This window comes from Triturus cristatus, chromosome 6 (assembly GCF_964204655.1).
Source record: "Triturus cristatus chromosome 6, aTriCri1.1, whole genome shotgun sequence".
NCBI classification, from domain to species: domain Eukaryota; kingdom Metazoa; phylum Chordata; class Amphibia; order Caudata; family Salamandridae; genus Triturus; species Triturus cristatus.
Window position 1 is genome coordinate 790,569,006 of NC_140589.1, and position 26,606 is coordinate 790,595,611.

Sequence of the window (26,606 nt, forward strand, 5' to 3'; positions counted from 1 at the left end):
CGTCGGCTGTAGTTTACCCCATGCATCTGTCAAAGCATGATCCTTAAGTAAATTGTATAGGGCCTTAAAGACCCGGGGTTTGCGCCCTCTATAACATTGAAAGCGTCTCATCAAATCCTGATTTAGTTAAATTAATGTTTATGTCTCCACAAATAATCAGTGGAGTTACCCAAGTCGCTAGCTGTAAATTTAATTCCTCTAGAATTGCAGCCTCATCTAAATTAGACCCATAAATAGTGCATAAAGTAAAATTACAGTTGCCGACTCTACATTCCGCTATGGCCCAACGACCAAACTTATCTGCCAAACAGCGACTAACTGTGTAAGCATTAGGACTAGCTAAGATCGCAACCCCCCGGTTCATTACTGATTGTTGAGAAGCCACAACCACTGAAAACCCTAAATCAGTTAAGAAATAACGCTTGCTTCAAGGCAAATGTGTCTCTTGAAGACATACAAAATCCGGCTGAATATTTCGTAACTCGGCAGCTATCCTCCTCCTTTTATTAATATTATTAAGACTGGAGACATTAATAGAACATATTTTAATCCCTCTAGGAGCCATTAGATAGCCAAATCAAATTCAATAATAGATAACATAATAGCATTTTTATCAGGCTGAATAAACGCCATACTCTTTGCTGCATTTCTATTTTATTACACTTTTTCCTCGTTGAGACTGTGGATTTTCCCTCTTTTTTACCCCACCCCCATGGCCCTACACCCCTCCCTACCCTCCCACGACTCCTCATCCTCCTCCCCCACCCACCCCCACCCTTTAAGAAGGCTTTTGGACCTATGGTCCTGCAGATGTCAGCTACCGTGGTCACCTGCCCTCAACTACAAGTTCCTCCATTTGGAACGGAGAGAAACCTTCTCTCTGCCCGAAATGGTAGGAAATCAATTTACAAATTATTACTTTTCAAATTTGGACGGAGCAAGAATGGCCTACCTCATCCATAAAAAAACACATTGCAAGTAAAAATAAAAATAACACCCTAATATACATACACACGTACTACTTCCTTAGCTCTAATACCGCTAGATGGTTTTTAGATACTCTTTGGCAGGACCCTCGCAGGTAAAAAAACTAGTGTGTTCTTGAAAAATAATCTTCAGCTTAGCAGGGTTCATTAAGTATGCCTGCGCCCCTTTAGCTTGAAACTGAGCAATTACCTGGCGTAACTGCCAGCGATTCTCCATCGTGTATCTACAAAAATCAGGTCTAACAAAGAATTCAAAACCAACCCCCGCTCTCTTCTTATCGGGATGAGCCAACTTAAAAACCTCTTCTCGAGCCAAAAAACTGTTAAAAGAAATTAGAAATGCTTGGGGTTTATCATCAGGTTGTCCCGCCCGAAGGCGAATGTTAAAAGGAAAACGATGCACTCGCGCGATCTCCCTATCCCAGTCCCATTTGCTAAGCTCTGGAAACGCATTTTTAAACAATTCCACAATAAACTTGCGAGGGTCTTGCCCTTTCTTTCCTTCCGGAATCTGAAGAACTCTCAAGTTATTCCTACGTGCGCGGTTTTCAAAATCGGCCAGTTTCCATTAAGTATCCTCCTTTATTGCACAAAGTGATTCAGTCATAGCCTTCTGTTGTACGAGCTCATCCTCTATGTTTGCTATCCGAGTCTCTGAGTTGTTAAACCTAGACGTAAAGTCAGCTAGGGATTTGGCCAACCGGCGCACTGAATTCTGCAATTTACGACACAAGCTCTGGACTCTTAGACTCTCCTCCCTTGTTTCCTCACGAAGGGACATGATTGACTGATAGATTAATGATAACGAAATTTCCTCTTCCACGTGTACCGTAGGTTCATACACAGATTGCTGATTTAGACTTTGCACCTCCTCATTTTCAGCTGACATTTCAGGTTTTTTACGCACTGTGCATGGGCTCCATCAGCCAAATCCGCTGAGTCATCCAAACTGATGCTACTATGAGCGCTGCCACCGGTCATGATCATCTGTTTGGCATATTGTTCAGCTAAATCTTCACAAGATGATATAGATTCTTCTGATAAAGAGTAAAAGTCCCCTGATTCTGCGTACTGTATTTGAACTTGCTCCGCTCCCGGGGGTATACCAAGCCGGGGGTTGACATGTTAATCGATTTCCTGGTTTGAACCATGCCCCCCTTCTTCATTGGTAGCAGAAATAGGAGGGGTTGTATTTGGCTGTATGTGTGGGCTCGAATTAGCCGTCATAGTTGCTGAATTATTCAATCTGTCACTCCTTGCTGCATCTATCACCGGTATATTTACTAATTCTGAGACCTGTAATTCATTTTCAAGCACCTTTTTCCCCTTGCGCTTATCTTTAGTCATGGAAAAAATCGTAGGAATAGTTCTACTGTCAGAGCCACCCAACGTAGCCTTTGTATGATCCAAATAAGTGGAAACTTTTTTTGCGGTTCTAGGAGGATTACCCGAGTTCAGGTCACCACTAACATGCTGTTCCTCTTGAGCTCGTGGTTTTCCTTGAGCCCCTTTCGGTGGCATCTCTGCGCTCACGTCTTGCAATGCGAATACGAGAGCAGCCCCAGGTGAAAGCAGTCAACCCTTTACGGAGGGAGACCGCCCACCTAGTACGCCAATACCTGAGGTAACCCACCACAGAGATTAGTAGCATTCGTTTTCCGCGGCCTTTCAGCTCCTCCAGCCTTTCTACCGGTGATAAGCAATTCAAGAGAAAAAAATCCCGGAATTACAACACAGCTCGCAGCAATTCACAGATCAGCCGCATCCGTCTGCCATTCCGCTTGCCCCTCCGCAATTCATCTATCGACAACAGGGAGCTCGCACAGGTATTTTACAGCCGATACTCAAAAGTGAAACAGCGGGTCATGCATCAACCATATCCACCGCCTTGCCGATAATTACGAAAATAGTAAGTTCACCCAGTGGTCGAAGTGGGGAAAAAAAGTAGGGGAACTGTGGGCGGAGACTCAGGGGGCGGGAATAACCCAAGGTTTGGATTAGTGGGCGGAGTCGGAGGTGTGGCTAGAAATAGCAAAACATACCAATTTTTGAACGTTTGGCATTTCACTGACCAGTTACAGCTTATAACGTTATTTAATTCAAAGAATCAGTAAACATGTTTATTTGAGGTTTAATATACAAGTTGTTTATATTTAATTCATTTACAATGTGGGACATGTTTCCAATCACAGAATATTCCAAAAACGCTTATAAGTGGAATCATAAGCCATTTGTCTCCGAGCCATGCAGTTTCTTTCATCTGTACTTCTCCTCCCTTTTTCTAACCATTTCTGAACATAAAATTCAGGTTTAAATTCTATGACAGGTGGCCCCACGATATTTATGAACATTGTAGAAGACAGACGATTTTTAATATTCTGTTCCGCAGTGGTGTGAGCACATCATTCATTACACTAAAGCCACGTTCACATTCAGCAGTTGAGGTACAAAAGGTGTTTATAATGTGCATTAATGGTTTCAGGCTTTCAGAGATGCAATTTTTATTTTGTTTGTACTCTCTGAAACCAAGGATGTACTGCCTGGTATCAAATACATGCAACCTGCTACAAAGGTTTTGTAATTCTCCCTCACCGTATAAGATGTCTACTGGATCTGGCCAATAAACTGGTTGTAGGAGTTTCATTCTATGTACTAACTCTTTGTATTCTATTTCATCATTGTTTGTGGTTGTGCATCTAGAAACATTTGATGCATTAGACATTGTCATCCTTTTTCGCAGGTTATTTGCTAAGCTCCTAAAGAACTGTGCCCTATTGATGCTAACACAGCCTTTGTTCTGTTGCAGTCCTACACCAGCAAACTGCATCCGTTCAGCAGCATCTAATGCAGTTGTAGCAAACAAAGGGCCCAGGTGCATCAGCCATTGATTCAAACACTAAAATCTGCATCTGTGTTGAACGATCAGCCTCATATATGGTCATATCACGCCGCTGCAGCCTTCTGGATAGGTCACCCAATTCTGTGAGAGCATCATATAAAATGCCCATATTTTCAACAAACACCAGGGAGGTTAATAAACGGTTTAAACCAGCATATTTCCTCTGCTCAATGTCACTCCTCGTTGAGTCTTCGGAAGATTCCATGAAATGTTTAATAAGTCCTTTGTAGTTATTCCAAACAGCTCTCAGATCTTTCACTTGAGGACACCCAACGTACATCTAGCACCTTTCCAATTGCCAGAATTCTTACTTCTACCTCCAGAGCACATTCCCCAAGCTCTCTCTGATTTTTCGGAGAGGCATGGTAGGTGGTATATAGTTTATCCAAAAAAAATTGAGCTGATTAATGCCTGCGACTTCTTTACAAACATCACCCACAGCAAGCTCCAGCTTGTGGTTAGCACAGTGCCATACACTCAACTGTGGATATTTCAGTTTCAGAAGAGTTGCCACACCGGATTTCCTACCTATCTTACTGAAAGCACCATCTGTTACAAGCTGAACCAAATGACTTTTTAAATACTCATCAGTAAAACCGTGTCTCTCTAAGCATGCAAGTAAGGTATCTAAGATTAGATCTGCTGCTGTGCTTGGCAACTCAACAAGGTCCAAGAAAAAGGTCAGTGGCTCATTGTGTTTATCAATACATGCTCTTACACAGATAATTAGTGTGGTCAATTTACTATTTGTGAGCTTAGGGACATATTTATGGGAATGGTGGCGAAGGGCAGCAAAGCAAGTTACTTTGCTGCGCTGCCCTGCGTCACATGGAAAGGGCGGGAATGTGCCGTATTTATCCAATATGGTGCATTCCGGTCTTTTCCCCCTGCACTGGCGCCATTTCGACAGCCTAGCTTCAACACAGGCACACTTGCCCCATGGTGCAAGGGTGCCTCCTTTGCATGCAGGATTGTTTTTGTGCAGGAAGGGGCACCTTCCTGTACAAAAACAATCTTGAGAGGCTTTTTCATCTTTCTATGTGGGCTGCAGAATAAAGCACAGTTTGAAAGAGGAAAAAGCAAGGAGAAATAAAGATATTTCTCCTAGTTATGCCTCCTCTGGGGCAGCGCAAGATTTTGCCGCATTCCCAGGATTACAAGTCCTTGTAAATCTATGAATGCGTCAAAAACCGTGGGGGTTGTGTGGGAGACTTTTATTATTGCAGGAAAACTACTGCGTGACAAAGCCGCTGCTGCTCTAGGGTGTGCTGCTTTGTAAACCTCCCCGCAAGACTGGTGGTGAACCTGGGTATGAATTGTGGTGGACAGGGCTTCAAGTTTACCCAACTGGCCACCGGTAGGGTTCACCTGCTGGTGCTAAGAGACCAGGGCTTCTAAGGTCTAGTGGGGCCTTCTAAAGTCTATCATGGGTGCTCCCTCAGGAGTGGTCTGATGGACAAGGCATGAAGGCTGAACCAGGTTCCCCAGTTCCAAATTTAGTAGCTCTGGCCATAATGCCACATCCTATCCCCACCGAACACCCTTCTGCCCCACTGAGTGAAATTCGCACTGTCTTCACCTACAACCCAATTCTGCCCCATTATAAGCACCTGGATGTGACTCATTTCAAATTATGCAGTGCCTGAAAAAAAGTAACAAAATTCTGGGAAAAGCAAATACTCCTAGGGAATGCAGGATTATGTAAAGCATGCAAAATATAAGCAGGAACGACTTGTTACCTTAACGCTTTTACTCTTGTTCAGAAATCAATGAGTATTTTTTGTCTCAAACATTGAGGACATGAATATAGGGCTCCTCCTGTACACATGTGTTAAGCAGGGCTCAGAGACAAAGGAACTCTTCAAGAGAATCTGATCTGACTCGCGGAAACCCACAAGGGCTCCTTCTTATCCACAAATTGTGCACTCTTGATTGTCAGCGCCAGGATGCCTATTAGGTGAGAGTGCGCTTTACAAATGAGATAAATAAAAAAATAATTCTTATTCATGTTAGCCAGCTAGCTGCTCAAACATAGTATAGCACATATGTATTCAAGTGTCCTGCAAAGAAGAATGAGTGCGAGTAAGTAAATGTGGGTGTGAATGATTGAGTGCCTGAATGTAACTGAGCATGAGTGAAAGAGTGTATGTCGATGAAAGTGAGAGAAAGTGAGTGAGAAGGAGTCACATAGAGTAAGTGAAACTGTAAGTTAGAATGAGGTAATCAGAGTAGGAAAAAGTGGTGAGACTGAGTGAGTGAGAATGTGATACCGAATGTTGAAGAGTGAGTGCAAGTGAGCAATTTTGAGTAAAAGGGAAAGTGAATGAGAATGAATAATGGGGGTAGTGAGCCTGAGTGAGATAACATGTGAGCAAGCAGGACAAAACACAAGCCTTGGCAAAGTGGAGGTAAATATTTACTTATGGGAGGAACATATTGTGCATCTTGAAAAAAAATGTGGTCAACTCCTGGGGATGTTGTCTTGGCACAGTAATGGCTTTGGAGAGAATTTGTGTAAAAATGGGGTGTTGAAAATAAAATGCAGTATTTGACCCTATAGTTTTTTTTTCAAAATTATCTTGGGAGTAGCAACACCCAGACTGCAAATCCTCCGGGCCCTCCTTTATCTCTTCTTAGTCTTACAAGGCCCAGTAAATCGCACTCTTTTCCAAATCTTTCTAAATATTATCACTATCATTATAAACTGTTTTTTCTATGTAATTTTCCTTTGATGGGAAGAGGAGGTTTCTGAGGTGGTAGTATCAGGCAAGTGACACTACTTGGGCTCCCTCTGTTCGAGCCTTCATGGAGGATCCCTCTTCATTGCTACCTCCACCTGACCCCAGACTCCGCAACGCACTCCCTTACAGGCTTGATTATCCACTACTCCTCTCCAGTGCACCTTATCTCACAGCTGACCTTGGGCCCCAGCCCCATATCAGGCACCATCGGGCTCCACTTTCATTTTTCCCGGTAAAAACATTAGTAAAATCACCTTCAAACTTAAAACATTGAATATAGCAGTAAATATAATTAGCACACACTTTAAAGTATGTTCCACAGTAGCCCTTATGACCCGACTGCTAATTAAATAAACAAAAACAGAAAGGCCATGACAAGGCCGGCTTTAGCGCTGATGCGAAAGTCTTTTTTGGCGCCACACCAATAATCACTGCCATACGCCACAAGTGCTCCTCATCTCCCCATAGCCCCTCCCCCTCATGACCTCCTCCTCGGATTCCCTCACTGCCACCCTCCACCAGTGCCCCTCATTTCGCTGTAACCCCTCCCCCTCATGACCTTCTCCTCAGAATCCCTCACTACCATCCTCCAGCAGTGCCCCTCATCGCTCCCTAGCTCCTCCCTCCCCCCCATGACCTCTTCTTCGGATTCCCTCACTGCCACCCTCCAACAGTGCCCCTCATCGCTCCATAGTCACTCCCACTACCTCCTCCTCGGATTCCCTCACTGCCACCCTCCAACAGTGCCCCTCATCTTTATGTAGCCCCTCTCTCATATGCATTTCATTTGTTGTGTAGCGCTACTCATATCAGTGTAGTGTGTGTCAGTACTTTACACCACGCACACATTATCCAGAGACAATGAATCATACAAGTATGTAAATCAGCCTACAGGGAATGTCACATAAGCCAATGAGGATTACAAGGTGTATGAATCACATGTCATCCATACTGGTGGGCAGTTATTTTAAGAGGGTTTGGTCTGGAGAAGCACAAACTCAGGATTTAAAGAGTACTCCAGTGGTTAGGGGTTGGCTTTACTGATAAAAATGTATATCTGCCCAAAGATACTCATTTTAGCAACATTAGAATAATGAAAGACTGGGGAAGTTCTAACTATATCACAAAACAAAAAACGCGAAGTTCTAACTATACCATTCAGGTTTGCATGCAGCTCTTTGATGACAGTTCATTGGTCACTGTCCTATGTTAGGATTGTAACTTCTGAACTGCAAGTAACACAAGGATCTCTGTCACAATGACAGTAACCCACTGAGCTTCCACATAAAATACAGTTCATCTGCACTTAACTACTAACAGAGAAATGATTGCTCTCCAGCAGGATCATTAATACCCAGCGTTATCTGGGCATTTTTTTATTGTCCTATTGTTGCCCTGCATCAGCCATGATAATGATAAAAACGGATTAAATGAAGCACACACAAAGTACATGTCCTGCTGCGCCTGTGCAGAATTTAAAAAGAAAAACAAATAGTGACACATTCTCCTACCTACTCCATTAGTCAAACTTAGTGTCGCAGCCTGATGTGATAAGCAGCTGCATGGGTTGGGAAAGGTGAATCGAAATAAACAAACTTCTTTTCTCCTGCGCTGCATAGAAAAAGAATATCCACGCAGCAGCACAGTAGGCAAAGGTTACCGTGGCCAAAGAAAGGATTTCTCGCCTTTCGCCATGCCCCTGTTGGAGATGAAGGGATGAAAAAATAAACAAAGCCTCGTTAACATGTAAATGGTCTTTTAAAGACCTGTGAAGTACTCAGGTACGGCTGCGATAATCTCTGAAACTGTCTGGGTGTGCGCGCCAGGGCTTTGAAGCACTTTGAGCCCCATGGCGTTTCGCGCCTGCCTTCAAGCCCTTACTAGAACCGGGCCTGAATTAGGGCAGTCCCGGGACGCTTTTTTTAAATCAAGAAGTAGGGGAACGGACTAGCATAATTTTTAAAAGTAGGGGCACGCCGTGCCCTTCCGTCCCCCCCCACTTCTAACACTGAGTTCACCTAAATATATTGCGGCACGTAGTCTGTTGGTTATGCGAGTTCAGTTTGAATCAGGGTAAGCCTCCGCAATTCCCGTCCTTACAGCGACATAACTTGCAGGCTTAGACAGGAGCGGTCAGCTTACGCATCCACTCGCGTGGACACCATCTTGCCTCCAACTTCAAGTTGCATTATGTCTCTATGTGACCAAGCATATAGTGCAAGATTATACTGCATTCAATGGCCTTGGGAGGAATGGGGCCCATCTGAAGAGTTGCCCCATTCCGTGTTACACCCTTGCCCAGTCCTTTGGGCCTTCCAGAGGTGCTGAACTTTGTCAAACTCCCATAGTCACTGAACAGAGCACTCCACCTTCTGACAGCAGCAGAAGTCAGACTAATACCCACTAAGCTGAGGGGGGGAGAGGTATTTCTTTTCTAACGTGTCATATCGAGAAGCAGGTGCAAACAGCAGCAGGTATAAATGAAGTTCAACCTCGAAAGGCACAGGACATGTTGATCAGCTCCTAGGTCGGGGTACAGAAGACAAGGGTTCATTCAGAGTCGCAGACTTAACACAGGCCACCGGCGCTAATAAACAAACATAGGCAGACATCAAAGGAAGGGCAGGCCAGACAATGGAAGGGCCGGCAGCCAAGCGAGTGCAGAGCGGGCAACTCCAGGAGAGTCATTGAGATGTTAACTCTTCTGTGGGCCAGGCAGAGAAGTCAGAGCACTTCCCACACTTTCCCTGTAGGTTTGCTTCCTCCGCTACCCCCATTTCGTCTCTCCCTCGCTTGGGCCCAACACACAGAAATTACAAAGCATGCCCACTAAAGGGACGGTAAACGAGAGAGGTGTTTATTTCTGTCAGGTGTAGTGAGACATGTATACACCAGCAAAACACAAAGAGGCCTATTCAAAAACTGTATTTTGGCCAGGAGGAAGCAAATATTGGCTGGTGGCACGTAGTGACGCGTGCGCGCACAGCCAATAAAAGAGCATTGTTTGATTACCTTTCCCCCCGGTAGACACTTTTTTATAAATATTGTGGCCAAAATTGTACATATCGTGTTAGTGGGCTGATTTCGCAATTTTTTCGTTAATCGTGAAATCGTGAAATGCTAGAGGGTCAGCTTAATTAACTTACCACACTACACCCCCACAAACCTAGCAGCTCACACTTAAAATAGTACTAAAATAAATAAATGTAACACAGTTAACATAATGAATAGCTAATTAAACAAGAATTAACAAAGTATTAATTCATTAATCGATAACACATTAATTAAGTAACCAATGAATTAATGAATAATGATTAATTAATTACATAATATTAATTAACTTCCAAACCCTATATCCCTACAAACACACCAACTTGCACTAAACAAATAACGTACAAAATATAATTATAATTAGTTTTACAAACATAATAATCAATTTAATATTTATTAAGATATTGTTAATTAATTGTTAATAAGCTATTACTTAATTAATGTCCTGCCCTATACCCTACAAACCCAGCAACCCGCACCTCACAAATATTTACAAAAATATAATTATTACACAATGTACATAATTAATAACCAATTAAATAATTAATTAATTATACATAATTAACTTCTCACCCTACACCCCTACAATCCTCGCAACCCGCTACAACAATATAAATTATTATTATATTTAAATTTAAAATTATAAATCACTTAACATTACAAACTATATTTAAAAATATTAGTAACAATCATACAAACAATAATAATCCAAAAATTAATATATAAACTAACACACATAAAGATATTTTTTAACAACTATATTATTGAAAACAATATTTACTACAATGATATTCTAGAAAACGATATTACTTACCTTAAAAAATTGATTTTGTTGAGAATGATATTTCTGCATCACGATATTGTTGGGTCACAATATTTTGTCTCTGATATTTCTACAACCGATATTTCCAAATCGATATTTTGTCTAAACATAAAAAATGTCACTTAGATACTTATAATTTTACATTAATTTAAGTGCTTGTTTCCAATATTTTGAATGTGAAAAAAAATATTAGCTATACTTTTTTTAATGTCTAATAAACCTATATATGGCACTAAATAGGACAGATCTGCCAGTGTGAGGCCTTGTTTGTTTAGGATTGGTTTGATGTGGAAGTAGTTGAGGCAATAAGGAATTAGTCAATTGGCATACATCAAGTTGCTGATTTGTGTTGAACGTCTGTTTGATCAAAAAAGGAAACACTAGCAGTTCTATGTGTGCTGTACTGTGAAAAAATAATTATATAGGTGTTTTTTTAATTATGCCGCATGAGTCTTGTGTCAAACTTATTCTCAAGTGCTACATTCAACATAAAACCTTTTGTAAACATCACCATGGTTGATTTAAAAACAGATTTTTGGGGTGCGGCTAGTGCATAAGCAAATTTGCTGACTACAGCGATTGCTCCATACTGATGAGTGCTCCTTTTGATATCATGTATTATTTATGCCTGATTTTTGTAGGACAAACATCGGATTCGGAGACATCTCTCTGTCTACTCCCTGGTATGAGCGGTATTTCCTGCTGAGTCGAATACCTACAGATTGAGTGCTGTGGTGATGAGGCCAAGCAGGGATTGACATGGCTGTCACCATGCAATGCTGACCTCTTTATCAATACTGAACCAAGATAAAATCTTGATATGCTGATTGCTTCTAAATGAAGACCTGCAATTATTTACAGCCAGCCATTTTACTGCTCCGGCATGATGCGGTTTGGAGAGGAATGTCAAGCATTGAACAAAATGGTCGGATGTTCAGACATTCAACAAAATAGCGACCTGCACTAATTCCCAAATCACAGGAATATTGAGTGCCAAAGTCTCATCCTTATCTAAAGCGGTCATGGCAATTGAATACTGAAATCAAAGAGGAAACTTAAAGATCTTTTGCCAGAGGGACCCTGCACAGAATTCCGAGAAACTTGGTTTTCCCCTATACAAAATACTTTGAAATAGTGAGAGCACAAAAAATTCAGCCAGGCAAGCTTTCTGCCAACTCAATCAAGCTATTAAACACCCTAGAGTTATGATCTTCAAACCCAGGAGATATAAACATGTTTAAGAAATTCTTAATCATACAAAAAGGATAAAAACATTTCTTAGGAAAGTCCGAGAATCAACATTGTTCAAGACTGTGCCGCAAACACAGTGCTAAGAAGGAAAGGGTTCTTAGCACTCAGAAAAAATCTTTGTGATGTAACTAACTGTTTTTTCTTTGTAGGACCATCCCACTTCAAAATCACCTTTAAGTTTAAGTCCAGATCTATGACAAACTGGATTGTCTTCAGGATTTCCTAGTGAGCACTAACCATACAGAAATGGAACAGTAATCCAGCAACTTTTGCAAAATGTACTTTTGGTAGTATTATCTGCCTCAATTCAGACCCTAACTCGCACAGCTGTGAGAAGGAGGCTCTTATGTGTAGCAGCAGGTTGTTTCACGCTTTAGGAGTGATGTGGTAGAAGACTCGAAAGCCAGATCTGGTTTTCCATATGCGTGGGATTTTGCAATTAGGAGTCTGGATGAGAGGCGGTATCTGGAAGGTTTCTGAAAGCAGATGCAATTGCTGAAGCATGGTGGACCAGTGTTACACAGTGCCTTGAAAGTTTGGGTGAAGAGTTTGAATTGTGTTTGTTTGTAGATGGGAAGCCAGTGGAGCTCCTTCAGTTGTGATGTGATTTGAGTGCTGCGTGGGAGCTTGAGAGTGGTTCTGGCCGCTGAGTTCAAAATGATCGGCAGCTTTCTGGTGAGTCTTTTGTTGATTCACAAAAAACAGTTAGAGGAGGTTCCAAGAGAAATTTAAAGACCCACAAGGATTCAAACCACAAATAATTGCTTAAAAAACAACAAAGAAATCCTTGGATCTGGGGTACCTAGGAAACAGACAGAGGCACTAAAGGTTAACTCGAGGAGCCTGTGGGGGAATCCCTTTCAGGACGAAATCCTTCACCCACCGAAGGTGGCATGCTTCATCATCTGGGATTCTCCTCTTGGCGGGAACGCCTAGTCCTGTCAAGGGCTACAACTCCATCTCTGTGAGGAAGGAGCTCAGGGATGTTTTATTTCTACTCTGTTTAGGATATACTGAATCCTGCAGATGAGAGGGGCAAGGACAGGTTATGGTGAGGGTGCAGTGCAACAAAAAACATCAAACTGTGTGGGTAGTGATGTTAAAACTACCTAACGAGAGCGAAGAAGTTGCCTTTATTAGCTTGTTCCCTCTGCCCGGATTAAAACAGTGCACCTGCAGTATGGATTTAGAACTGAATGTGTCAGACGAAAACAGGTCTACATGTTTCAGCCTAGAAGACCCAGAAGGTGTCACGGCTTTCGTCAGGACCTGGGAAAATGCTACTGCGAAAATAGTTTGTGAGTAGTGATGAAAATATATTATTATAAATGAAATACACACCCAGTAATCCTGCTATTTTCACTTTTGATTTACTGATCGTTCCTGTTAGAGAAAGACACAAAAAACAAGGGAAAACCAATAGATAAGTGACTCTGAACATGTTTGTGAGTACATAATGAAACGATGTGGGATACTCTTATTACCACATATGCAATGCGTCTGGCATGCATAGTTACTGCAAAATTTGCTTACCCGTAGTGTACGGATAAGAGGCCTCACCTCAACCTGGCGACAGCTCAGGGAAAGGGGTACCACTCTGATAAAAAGGATGTAGGAGTGTCAAAACATACCAACAATTGTATTGACACTACTCCTTACAAACAGTGTTTATGAGGAAGAACAGATCACGGAGATACCAAGTGCACAAAAATGTTTTTTAGTCAGAAGTTTAAAGTTTGGTAGAGTCAACTCAAAACCCAGAACCATTAGCATGAGATCAGGGGTGTGTGTGCTCTATTCAATGAATCACTGATACTGTCTAGGCCCAGGTAAATGGTTCAAATAGAAGAACCAATATGGTTATTTTTGCTAGCATCATGTAAACGGGAATTGTAGGTGATAGTGCACGGCTGCCCACCGAAGGCCGGAGTGCGTTCACACCACAAAAAGTGCTATGCATTATAGTCAGTGTACCCTGTCAAAACTGGTACAGACCGACCCTCAAAAGGTGTAAACATCGCGTTTATGTAACCAGACATGGGAACACAAGCCCATAAGCGCATTATTGCAGCTAAACGTCGTAGGATGAAAGATAATTCCTTATTATGTACGAAATTAGCCCATATCTTGGGGCTGTGCCATAATACAAGTCCTCAATTATCATTAATTTAAAATGGGAAGCCGGTGGTGCCGTGATTGGTGACTGGGGGGGGGCCATATCAGACTATAACCCAAGTCTTGCGAAGCGATGCCCACACATCTGTCCTATCACTGAATATAAGTGCCAATACATGTGTTGCAGAGGTTCTACCTCCTCTATGTTATAGAACCGTGGTGCTTATGCCCAGAGTCTTACGTACAGATATTAAGGGGAACAAAAACCAGATATAACCGGGTTCTGGCGATCTGGTGCCCATGGAAACCCGTATCTGCTAACTGGAGGTTACGACTAATGTCAAAAGTATCTGCTAACTGGAGGATACGACTAATGTCAAAAGCAGGGAGATCAATCTCTAGTTGGAAAGCCTTGAAGGGTTCATATAGGGTTTCCTCAGCAATAGGAGGACAGTTGTGTATTTTCAAGCATCGGGGAAGGTCACAGAAGAGGTGGCAGCTTTCAGAATGGATGTGAGCATGGGGTCGAAGGGTTGCCGTCCTCTGGAGTAGGCGTGGTGGAGGGATGGGTCCGAAGTTGGACTTCATGGTGGTGCTGTTTTTTTTCAGTGGTGATGATGGCCCATGGGGTTAGCACTGGTAATTAGATAAGACCAGGAGGCGTTTGGTGAGTTCTGTCGAGCCCAGTTGCGGACTGAAGTTGCTGTAAATGGATGGGATTTTGTTGCTGAAGAATTAAGGGAGCCATTACAAAAAATGGGGTAACCCTTTTGGTCAAGAACCTGGGTACAGTATAATACAAAACACAATGGTCCTAGACCTTCTTTTAGACAGACATAAGTTCTCTGTTAGGATATAATTTAGTGATAATTCACATGAGCATTCAACGGCACCGCGTACCAGCTCAAGATATAAAATACCTTATTCAAACATAGAATTTAAAGAGTGCAATAACCCATTACTTTGCTCACCACGCATTTTATTCATATGTCGATGGTGTACAATACAAAAAACATTTTTCAAGATAGTAAGCATACATCACGCCTGGCCAAGTTCGCAATAAACAATAAGTTGATCACACTTTACAATTACACATCAATAAATTCTTGCGTTGCACGTTATTGGGAAAAGAATATAGGGTCCAGGCTAAGTATTGGGGCGTCAACGTTTCGACCCGTCTTGTGGCCAAGAGGGTAGTTCAAGCCTCGGCCTTGCGGATCTTCCTCAGGACAGGGTGGAGCAACCTGATTCGATATAGGGCTTAGTCATATACCTGAAGAGGCGAAAGTAGGGAAACTGGAGTCAGGGCATTGCACTGGATGATAAAATAATTACTAAGGGCCACTGAATGAGGCTTACCCGTTAGCAACATACAGGTAATGGGTTCCTATTAAATAGAGGTCCATGAAATTTCTGTGGGCCAGAAAGCATCCCCACCGGTAGATGCGTGTCAAGGCAGTCGCCTACAGATTAAAAAGAGGGGAGAGCGAATTAGGTGAGTATCCCCAGAGGTACGAAGGATCACAGTTGGAGGTATGAGTGAGGAAAGTAAGTGATTTTTACCTTAATTATGCTCAATATAAGCACTGTAAGGTAAACGGTCCTTGAAACGAGTGGATCGTCAATTCCGCCGTGAATGCCAGTTCATTAACTGAAAAGAATAAAAAGGGGGAAATTGAAAGCGAGGGAAGGCTCTTGTGACCGAATCACTAAACGAGCCTTATGCGGGATCCAACATACCTAACATCTGTGAGTGAATGTATCCGTTAATCGGTGCGACTGGAAGGGGGGGAAAAGAAGCCGCCATAATGCAATTATAGCTGCGAGCGTCATTATCGCGTGAGGATGACGCCGCCGGTACGTATTAGACAGTGACAAAAGACTGTACCGTGAGTGTCATAAGTACCGTCATGTTCAGTTAAAGAGGTATCCGAATGGGAAAATGCTATAAAATTACATCAGGTAATGGAAGCATCTCTGGCAGCAATGTCCGCCTTTTATAATAAAAACAAGTTAACAACATTGGCAATAAACAATGATACTGTCAGAAAGTTACAGAGAATAATAAAGAGCCGCACATGATAAAATACAATCATACCATATCCAAGTGGTATTCCATGTGGGCATTAAGGGCAGTAATATCAACCAGTAGGTTTAACGCTAGTAATCAATGAACAAGCGAGTTTAAAGACAATAAAATACTGTCTTACATGGTGACATCATGTGCAATAATGATAACCGTTTAGATTTTGAAGACTGAGGGAAAAGTTAACAAACCCTTATTCATAGTAGCTACAATGGGTAGAAAGACAATGATGTGTGTCGCAAAAATTACATCAGAAGATAAAACGGGTAATACCATTGGTTTCAGTACATTTCCCAGGTGGGATTGAAACTATGGTAAACCTCAAAGGGCAAAACTAGCCATCACATATTTTAGAGTAGAAAGACTCGTTACCTAATCTAGAAGGCCAGAGTGCATATCATCCGTTACTAAGCAACGAGACCTGTCTACTGATTTCTTCAAATTCGTTCAGGCCTAAGAACACTTCAGTACTTTTGACCATACAGTAGAGAGCCTAAGATGGTGGGTAATTGAGAGGGTGAAACCCAACCCCAGAGGGGGAGATTTTGCTAATATTCTCAGTAAGCGCGAATGCAGATGGATACATTCGTTGGACACGATTGCATGAGGCCTGAACGAATTTGAAGAAATCAGTAGACAGGTCTCGTTGCTTAGTAACGGATGATATGCACTCTGGCCTTCTAGATTAGGTAACGAGTCTTTCTACTCTAAAATATTAGACAGTGACAAAAGACTGTACCGTGAGTGTCATAAGTACCGTCATGTACCAATAGTATTACCCGTTATATCTTCTGATGTAATTTTTGCGACACAAGTCATGCTCTTAGATTAGACTTTATACACACATCATTGTCTTTCTACCCATTGTAGCTACTATGTATAAGGGTTTGTTAACTTTTCCCTCAGTCTTCAAAATCTAAACGGTTATCATTATTGCACATGATGTCACCATGTAAGACAGTATTTTATTGTCTTTAAACTCGCTTGTTCATTGATTACTAGCGTTAAACCTACTGGTTGATATTACTGCCCTTAATGCCCGCATGGAATACCACTTTGATATGGTATGATTGTATTTTATCATGTGCGGCTCTTTATTATTTTCTGTAACTTTCTGACAGTATCATTGTTTATTGCCAATGTTGTTAACTTGTTTTTATTATAAAAGGTGGACATTGCTGCCAGAGATGCTTCCATTACCTGATGTAATTTTATAGCATTTTCCCATTCGGATACCTCTTGCAGTGAACATGACGGTACTTATGACACTCACGGTACAGTCTTTTGTCACTGTCTAATACGTACCGGCGGCGTCATCCTCACGCGATAATGACGCTCGCAGCTATAACTGCATTATGGCGGCTTTTTTCCCCCCCTTCCAGTCGCACCGATTAACGGATACATTCACTCACAGATGTTAGGTATGTTGGATCCCGCATTAGGCTCATTTAGTGATTCGGTCACAAGAGCCTTCCCTCGCTTTCAATTTCCCCCTTTTTATTCTTTTCAGTTAATGAACTGGCATTCACGGCGGAAGTGACGATCCACTCGTTTCAAGGACCGTTTACCTTACAGTGCTTATATGGAGTATAATTAAGGTAAAAATCACTTACTTTCCTCACTCATACCTCCAACTGTGATCCTTCGTACCCCTGGGGATATTCACCTAATTTGCTCTCCCCTCTTTTTAATCTGTAGGCGACTGCCTTGACACGCATCTACCGGTGGGGATGCTTTCTGGCCCACAGAAATTTCATGGACCTCTATTTAATAGGAACCCATTACCTGTATGTTGCTAACGGGTAAGCCTCATTCAGTGGCCCTTAGTAATTATTTTATCCTCCAGTGCAATACCCTGACTCCAGTTTCCCTACTTTCGCCTCTTCAGGTATATGACTAAGCCCTATATCGAATCAGGTTGCTCCACCCTGTCCTGAGGAAGATCCGCAAGGCCGAGGCTTGAACTACCCTCTTGGCCACAAGACGGGTCGAAACGTTGACGCCCCAATACTTAGCCTGGACCCTATATTCTTTTCCCAATAACGTGCAACGCAAGAATTTATTGATGCGTAATTGTAAAGTGTGATCAACTTATAGTTTATTGCGAACTTGGCCAGGCCTGATAGGACGGTGAATTACAACTAGTCCAGTTGTTTTAAAATACTATTTTTTTCCCTTTTTCTATGTCACTACTTTGAAGTCCTTTCTTTCACATCCTCCTACACTTGAGCACTTTCTCCCTACGCACGTTCCATCTGGAGTAACTCTATATTTAATGATGTATGCTTACTATCTTGAAAAATGTTTTTTGAATTGTACACCATCGACATAGGAATAAAATGCGTGGTGATCAAAGTAATGGGTTATTGCACTCTTTAAATTCTATGTTTAAATAAGGTATTTTATATCTTGAGCTGGTACGCGGTGCCGTTGAATGCTCATGTGAATTATCACTAAATTATATCCTAACAGGGAACTGATTTATGTCTGTCTAAAAGAGGGTCTAGGACCATTGTGTTTTGTGTTATGAAGAATTAAGGGAGATTGTTGCAGAGGTCCTGCTAGGGGATGATCGAATTGAAAGCGGCCAATGCTTAATTTTTTCACAATGGCGAAGATTGTTTTGCTGCTTCTATTGGCAACAATGCAGTTCGCCAGAGCGGCACATTGGGTGGTCGAAAACATTTGTTATTAGCGTTTTAAGAACTATCTGAACATTCTCCTGTCTGCATTGTCCTGGCTGATTCACCATTTGCACTCTGATAGTAAACTTAGCAACGTAAAAGATAGGTTATCTATAAGAGGCTTTGCTACTCTGTTCTAAGGTATGTTTGAGTGCTCTCCAATTTTTCTCACTGGTCTCTAACTGTGCTAGAGTTTTCCCCTGTGAACCAATATTTGTTGATTATAATTTATGCCACATCCAAGCTATATAAGTGATCTTCTCTCTGTTATTATCATTTAGTCATTCTTCTGCACTAAAAGAACATTTCTCTACAGTATTTTAGCAAGGTGTAGCTAATTAAGGTTTTCTTATTTTTTTCTAAGTTTAGAAATGTCAATAACTCAACAAGCTAACTGTTACATTAGCTTTTGGGGGCTTCCTCGGGGTGTTCCTTCACCCCAACTTTGTCTAAAGTGGGGTGGGTACGAGAGCCTTGTCACTTCCTTTGGGGGTCCACGGCGGATTTAAAGTTGTTACCGTTCTTGTTTATTTTTGCATTTACTTCTCTCCTTCTCTTTCTCTCTCATATCCATTCTTCCACTCTTATAAAACTTGTTGGCACAGTTTTTTGGAAGGCCTACACTGCGAGCAGTACATTAATTTGTAGACATGAGTAGATGGACTGAGACACACAATACATCACACGCTCCTTTATGGATAACACACTCCTCTAGTAGTCAGAGAATAAAACACTAAGGGCCTTATTACTATATCGGTCGGAGTTGCCTCTGACCAACATCGCTGCAGATGGGGAACTGACCAACCTCAGGTTGGCGGTTCTGACACCGCAACTAGGATGCGACTGCACACTGTGCTGTCGCAAACTTCTATTTTTCAATGGGAGCTAGTGTGGTGTGCCGAAACTTCCCACAGCACAAGCTCCCATTGAAAGATGTACGTTTTTAAACATCCCTGCACCATGCAGGGATGTTAAGAGGGGCACCGTAGGTGCCCCCTAGGGCTACATGCGAAGGGGGCCCTGCTAGGGGTGGAAAGGCTGTCGGAAAACGACATCATGATCCCGACGGCGGTGGTGCCGACCTTAAGGGATTATGAGGAGATTCCAACCGACCAAGGGATCTATGAGCCTGTCGGATTGTGTCGGTCAGTCCCTCTACTGCTGCATCCGACCGCATCCATCCTAATTCATCGGTCAGACTTCAGCAGTAGATGCGTATCGGACCACAACCGACAAACTGTCGGTCGCGGTTTGAACCACATCGTAATCAGGCCCCAAGGGTCTAAACCATACCATCAAAAGAAAAACAAATTATGTAACTATTGCTATAGGCTTAAAAGTGATGTAAATATTTTATAGGAAACAAGCATAGTTCTCAGGCATGCCCTAAAATGCAATTATATTTGGATTGTTGCAGCTCCCCCACAAAAGATAAAAATAGTGGAGTAATAACCCCATGATCTGCAAGAAATTCAAAACTAGTGTCATGTCCCGACAACAAGATAACTCAGGTAGATGGCTAGTTACCCTGTTTAAAAAGGATAATTCTGAATTCTTCTTCATAAACATATATGCACCAAATAACAATGATCCAGCATTTTGGTCCTCACTTAACATAACCAAACAAGGGATTCCCTTCTCAGTGTAAGCTCCAAAAGCAGTTGCTTATGCAGATGATTTATTGTTTTTACGGAGAAGCGGGATAGAGCTTTGCCACATATCCTGGAAATGATTCTGAAATATCTAAGATTTGAGCTAGACCCTAAACAGAGAAAAAATCGAAGTATTCCTTTTAAATATACATTTCGCCTCCTCTTTTATACAAGACACCAGACTTAAATGGCAAAATAAGAATCTAACATACCTTGGCATTTTGTTTGGGAGGGATCTTAAAGACACACTAGCTACACACAAAAATAAGACCATTGCAAAAATCAAGGAATTAGTGTCACAATGGTCACCAGAATTCATAATCTGGTGGAGAAGGTTAGAAACCATCAAGAGGATGATCTCCCCCCTGATTAATTTCCTCACAAGCATACTCCTAACAAGATTCTCTCCGACCTTCTACAAAACAATAGACAATTGGTATCTGATTTCCTCTGGAGAAATAAAAACCCCAGATGTCTCTAAAAAATCTCAGATTGTACAAAAATGAGGGGGAAGTAATATTCCTTGGTTTTATGAGATATTCTTGGTCAGACAGGCTCATGGTGGTTTACGTCATGTATGCATAAAATCCATATTTGTCTCCGCCGAGGGAGTGATCTCCTTTGGTTGCTCCAGCTGAGTGCTACACTCACAATTTATAACTCTATACTCCTCAAAATCTAACACTCCCACAGCATCATTAACAACAAACACTCTTGATTCACCACAAAGACAAGACAAAAAGCTCCAAATGCAAATGCCAAAATCTGAATCAGTATCCCTGTGGCATAACAAGCACATCAAAATTAATGATATTATGGTTTTCTGGGAACATATGGCCTCTAAAGGCATCAACCCGATATGTGACATGGAATCCAAATATAAACAATTTAATTTGCAGAATCACAGCATAAACACAAATTCTCTAACATCGATTGTTTACAAATTTCTATATCTTAAAGCTATATTAAGAAAATTAGAAATATTCAAAATCCAGATCTACTGGTCCTGATAGAGACACTCAGCAAACTAGACCCTGCTGCCTTAAAGATATACTACCCATATTCAACCTCAAAACCACATCCGTCCAGAAAAATTATTTCCACATGGAACAATATTAAAAGTGAGCACTCAGACCATATTATCCACCCACAGAAGATTATGAATCTTCCATTCAATAGTAAAATTACACAAGCCCTTTCACAAACAAGGTTTTGGACTCTACACAATGCCTTTTAGACCCCAAAGAAACTCCACAAATTAGGCCTCACCGAATTTCTTCAACTTTGGAACTGTAATTTAGAATCTGATGACCGAACCCTCATGCTCTTTATTTGCAAACATGTTCTTCCACTATAGACCAAAATGCAATTTTTTATAAAAAATTCATCAATATTCAACTTAACATTGCTAGGCATTTTTCCTTCCCTTACACTCCAATGACCTCTTACTAATTGACCTCATGATTGCCTTGGGAACAAAATGAATTCTTTCAGATTGGAAGACTGTGTTACTATCCTTCCACACGTGGTGGGCTTGGTTATGCCTTGCTAGTAGTGCTGACAAAATATGCTGCAAAAAATCTTACAATCTCTCCTCTTTCAGAAAGCTGTGCGACTCTCTTGAAGTCTATCTTCCATAATCTCTCTGATGAAAATAACCTTGCATTTCTCTACTCATGATCACTCTTAGACAGGCAACGACATTGCTTTCCTGTACTGCTACTGATAAACAACGTCTATACGGAACAACTGTCCCCGACCCCTCCATTACACTCTCCACTGCTCATCTTCCTCTCTTTCCCTTGCTCTAATTTAAAAAAACGTAATCCAATACTTTTGTTCAATACAGTTATGCATCGTGTAACTTTTGACCACTGGACAGTTAATAGTATAAGATAAAAGAATACTAACATTTACATATATAATACTTTAATTCGCTCAAGATTTCTACTGCTTTGTTTGATGCCTATGATGCACTCTTGTGCCTTTGTTACAAATGCAATGTATTAAGAAAAACTTTAAAATGGAAGAAAACATTTTTTTCTTCGAAAATCTGTAAGCATGGCACCATCCTTCACAAAGCTATGCACCTTTATTTACCTGTCAGAAAGACTTATTTTCAAAGAGTTTACCTCAATTTCGAGAAAAAGGCCTTCTTTACAAGTGATAGAGTATTATCGCACTCAGGCCCAGATGCACTAAAACATAAAGCAACTTTCTGCTCTGCGTTGTGTGAAAGGGAGATATCAGAAATACACCATATTTACAAAGATATGACACATTTCTTCTGCCTCATTGCGCAGGACCAATGTGTGCTGCCTAGCACCAATACAGGCACCCTTGTACCATGGTGCAGGGATGCCTGTGTTACAAGCAGGTTTGTTTTTGTGCAGGAAGGAACAGCTTCCTGCACAAAAACAATCCTTAAAGGCATTTTCCTTTTTCTATGTGTGATTCAGAATGCAACACATATATAGAAAAAGGAAGTAATGAGGAGAGATAAAAACATTTGACAAGACATAAGGACGTGTGTTGTTTTGCGACAACTTGCGTCACGCAAGGGGAATGCAAACCCTTAGTAAATCTGACCCTCACTATGTCTAGATGCAGTAAACCATCATGTGTAACAGATCATACAGAAAATGCTTTGTCCCTGCTAAAAAACCCGCAAATATGGTCTTACATGCAAGAATCAGGATGATCTTCTGGTAAAACCAGGACCAAGTGTTACAGATATTTCTGGTATTGGTTGCAGTATAACAGACTCTTAAATCCAGGAGATTGGTAGGGAGTGGCCAACTTGACTGGAATTATCCGTATTTTTATGTCCCTCAAAAAGTAGAACTCACAGCTATTAAATGGCCAAATGGCATACATGACACCTTGAGCCATCCTGTCCTTTATTTGTTTTTTGAGCAAGCAGCACTTTGTGTTCTGGGACTTGTAGTTCACTTTTCCTATAACACGAAAGAGCCTAAAGGTCACATAATGTAAATGTCTGCTTAATGCTTGTTATAACAATAAAGAGTGAGTGCTTAAAACATGACATATCAGTTCACTTCAAAAGCTGTCTACAGATGTTACTATTTTCCAATACAAGAAAGATGTGATGTGTGTACATTACCATTGTGGGTAGAAGTTTGCCACCGTGTATGTCACGAAGCAGCACATTGAGATAACAAGTGTCCACTTGCAACCAATTTTCTTGATGATTATGGTAGGCAGGAACATTGAGGAGATGATGTGGGAGACATAAACGACACCTAGGGAGGCAACACCCATCCCTTTAGCAGAATTCAGGCTGCTCTGTAAAAAATAAACAACAAACATAATTAGACAGGAGCACTCAGAATAGAAGTTAAACTGCATCATCTGAAGAAAATGTTGGTGTAATGACAGGTTACACACATTTTATTTGCAAATGATCTGCTTAAAAAAGGGCATTAAACATGTTTCTTTCTTGACTGTGAAGTATGTGACCATTTAGAAGTTGGGGTAATTGAGCGTTTCAGAAAATGTTGCATTACAAGCTTCCACAACCAGGGGAAACCCATTCACATGCCAAGATCTGTTAATTCAATCCCAAAACAGATCACAATTTGTATTTGCTGAAATTAATACATGGGATAAAGTGATCCAGTAGAAAACAAGCATTAACAAAGCCAATGGGACTTGTCAGGGCAAGCTGCTGTGAATGTTACATTTTTTATTTTTTTTATTTCAAGTATACACCATAAAAACAGGTAACAAAAACAAGTCACCATCAAAATGTGGCAGCCATATGCTTCCAATAAATTATATGAAATATTAAGATTCCTCGTATAAATTATTATTATCAGTGATGTCATAAATAATGTCAATTGAGATGTCATCAGTGATGTCATAAATGATGTCATAGAACATATCATGAGTGTTGTAATATGTGAGGTCATAAGCAGTGCATGGCAAGGATGCTAGTTATAGTTACTTTAGGACATGAAATATAGTTACTTGAGATAATTATAGCTAGTGAATTTCAGTGATTTTTAGAGTTGAAAATGTTACGCTGTCAATTAAATTTTCACCTAACTATAATGTCACCTTTGTTTTTTCGGAGAATTATTACATTTTGTTTCAATATATAGTAAGACATAATTACAGTTCCTAACCACAGCGTCACTTTAACCTTTGTTTTTTTTCAGTGAATTTCTGTGAGAGCCCTACCCCCGCTGCACTCAGCCTTCTGGCATGCGCAACGTGAAGTTGGTATCGCAGGTACTGGCCCCACTGAGGCTGACTTACTGACTTTGTCAAAGAGTCACCACACCAAAATATTGAAAGTGAACCTATTGGCTTTATCACTTTATCAAGGGGTGAGTATATCAATATATATAAAGCAGATCTATGATCTTTGTCCAAAAATCACCAATATTTTCAATTAAATGTATATTTTATTAATTAACACAATGCAATGTTTAATAACAGTTTATAACAATGTTTAAGAAAGTTTAAATTGAAAAAAAATCAACAAGTCTGTGAGTCTTTCTTTTAACATAGCTTTGATGATTGCATTTTGTGGGCTGAAAAGTGTTGAAAGAAAGACTCAGAGATGGGTTTTCTTTAAAAAATAAATCAACATGTCTCTGGCTCTTTTTTTTCTACAGTTGCCTGACCATAAGATGCAATCAAAAAAACAACCGCAATAGGGGCTTGCACTCCAGCTAATGAGCATAGAGCTCCAACTAGGAGTGCTTTTAAAAAATATGGTAACTTCTCCTGGGTTCATGGATTGTATGACCCAGGAGATTTACTGTTTTAGTAATGTTGATGGGGGCTCCTGTACTCCTTGCCGCCCCCACAGCATTAAAATAAATACTTGGTTGTGCCCCTTGTCCCTTCTGGGGACACCACCAAGCTAAAACAAATGTATATAGCCCTTGCATGGCATTATGGGGCATCTCTTCAAGAAGCAGTGAATAATAAATGAGCAGCTCCTGCTGCTCAATTATTATTCACTTGTTTCTGTTGTTTATAATATTTTTGGGAGTGTCCCGGTGACACCCACATGTTTGATTTCATTTTGGGGTTACGGTTGGAGCCCCAGGACTCCTGTGGACCCAGCAGGCACACATTGTGTGTGCCGGCAATATTTGGCAGGTTGTTTATTAAGTAGGTGCAATGCTGGCCTTTGACAGATGCCCGACCTCTGGTGACCTTGCTTATTCCAGATCATACTTCGGCTACTGATTTTAAACATTAAAGACCATTTGACAATGCTTTCACTGCAGCAGAAACATCCTTGGTCTGTGTGCTGGGCACCACATGGTGCCTGACACACAGGACATGGATGTTTCAAAACATCCTCTTTGCCACTGCAGCTTGTGCTACTGCCCTTTTCCGGGCTACAGCACAAGCTGCAATGGAAAACGGGATGTTTCTGACTGCCTACATGGCGGTCGCATCTTAATTTGGAGGGTGGAACCACTGACTACATGTTGGTCGGTTTCCAACCCGCTGCGACATCTGACCGCCATCGTAATTAGGCCACTAACGTAATTGTAGTATATCATCAAAGGCCTTGGATGAACAATGCAATGCCTTGCTCACCATGTAGCAGCACATCTTGCCATGAGACCCGATCCCATTCCATTGTGCATCACAGAATTGCTTTCTGTGCTTTGGCATAGCGGTAATATGTTGTTCTGATATGGGGGAGCCTTCAATTCCTGTATAAAAGCCTGTCTCAAATTTCCTTATTACAGGCGACTTGTGATGTCTCTAGTTCCCTGCAATAAAGAAATTATTTAGTCGCTCAGCCAAGATGGAAGGCTGGAAAGACCATTGGTAGGGGGGTTGGCGTACCAATTTCCAAACTTTGAATTTCACCCAAGGCTGGCCCAATTTGGTCATCAACCTTCGCTCACTTTCACTAGGTAACCCTCAACAGAAATGGAATACCTTTAACAACTACACCCTAGGTCCCATGAGGGATGTCAAAACAAGCACACGCAAACTAAGAGCACTCTGAGCAAACAGCAGATTAAGAACCACCACCACCCGGCAGGAGTTACTTATGGCCACAAAAAAACATAAACAGCTAGTATGGACCCAAAAGAGGAAACAGCAGGAGGTTGAATGGTCAAACATTTTTGACCTAATATCAAGGAATAAACCACAGCAATTTTGGAGCTATATAAACACTCTGGTGCCGATTCCGATCCGTTGAAAATAATTTGTGTACGACCCGTATCCGTATTTTTTCACGTACGAGTCGTACAAGTACCGTTCAAACTGGCAAGTACGATTCGTCCGTGACAAATAACTACGAATAGCGTCGGG

The 26,606-nt window shown here is 41.3% G+C and overlaps 1 protein-coding gene across 1 annotated transcript in view; it reads right to left on the reverse strand.

The window, feature by feature from the left end:
• LOC146817887 (N-acetylglucosamine transporter UNC93A-like) overlaps positions 1-26,606 on the reverse strand; it is a 515,214-nt gene that overhangs the window by 426,011 nt on the left and 62,597 nt on the right. Inside the window, exon 2 of the mRNA XM_085611375.1 lies at positions 23,413-23,594. Within this exon, the coding sequence (XP_085467501.1) occupies positions 23,413-23,594 (182 nt within the window). The remainder of the gene's footprint in view (positions 1-23,412; positions 23,595-26,606) is intronic.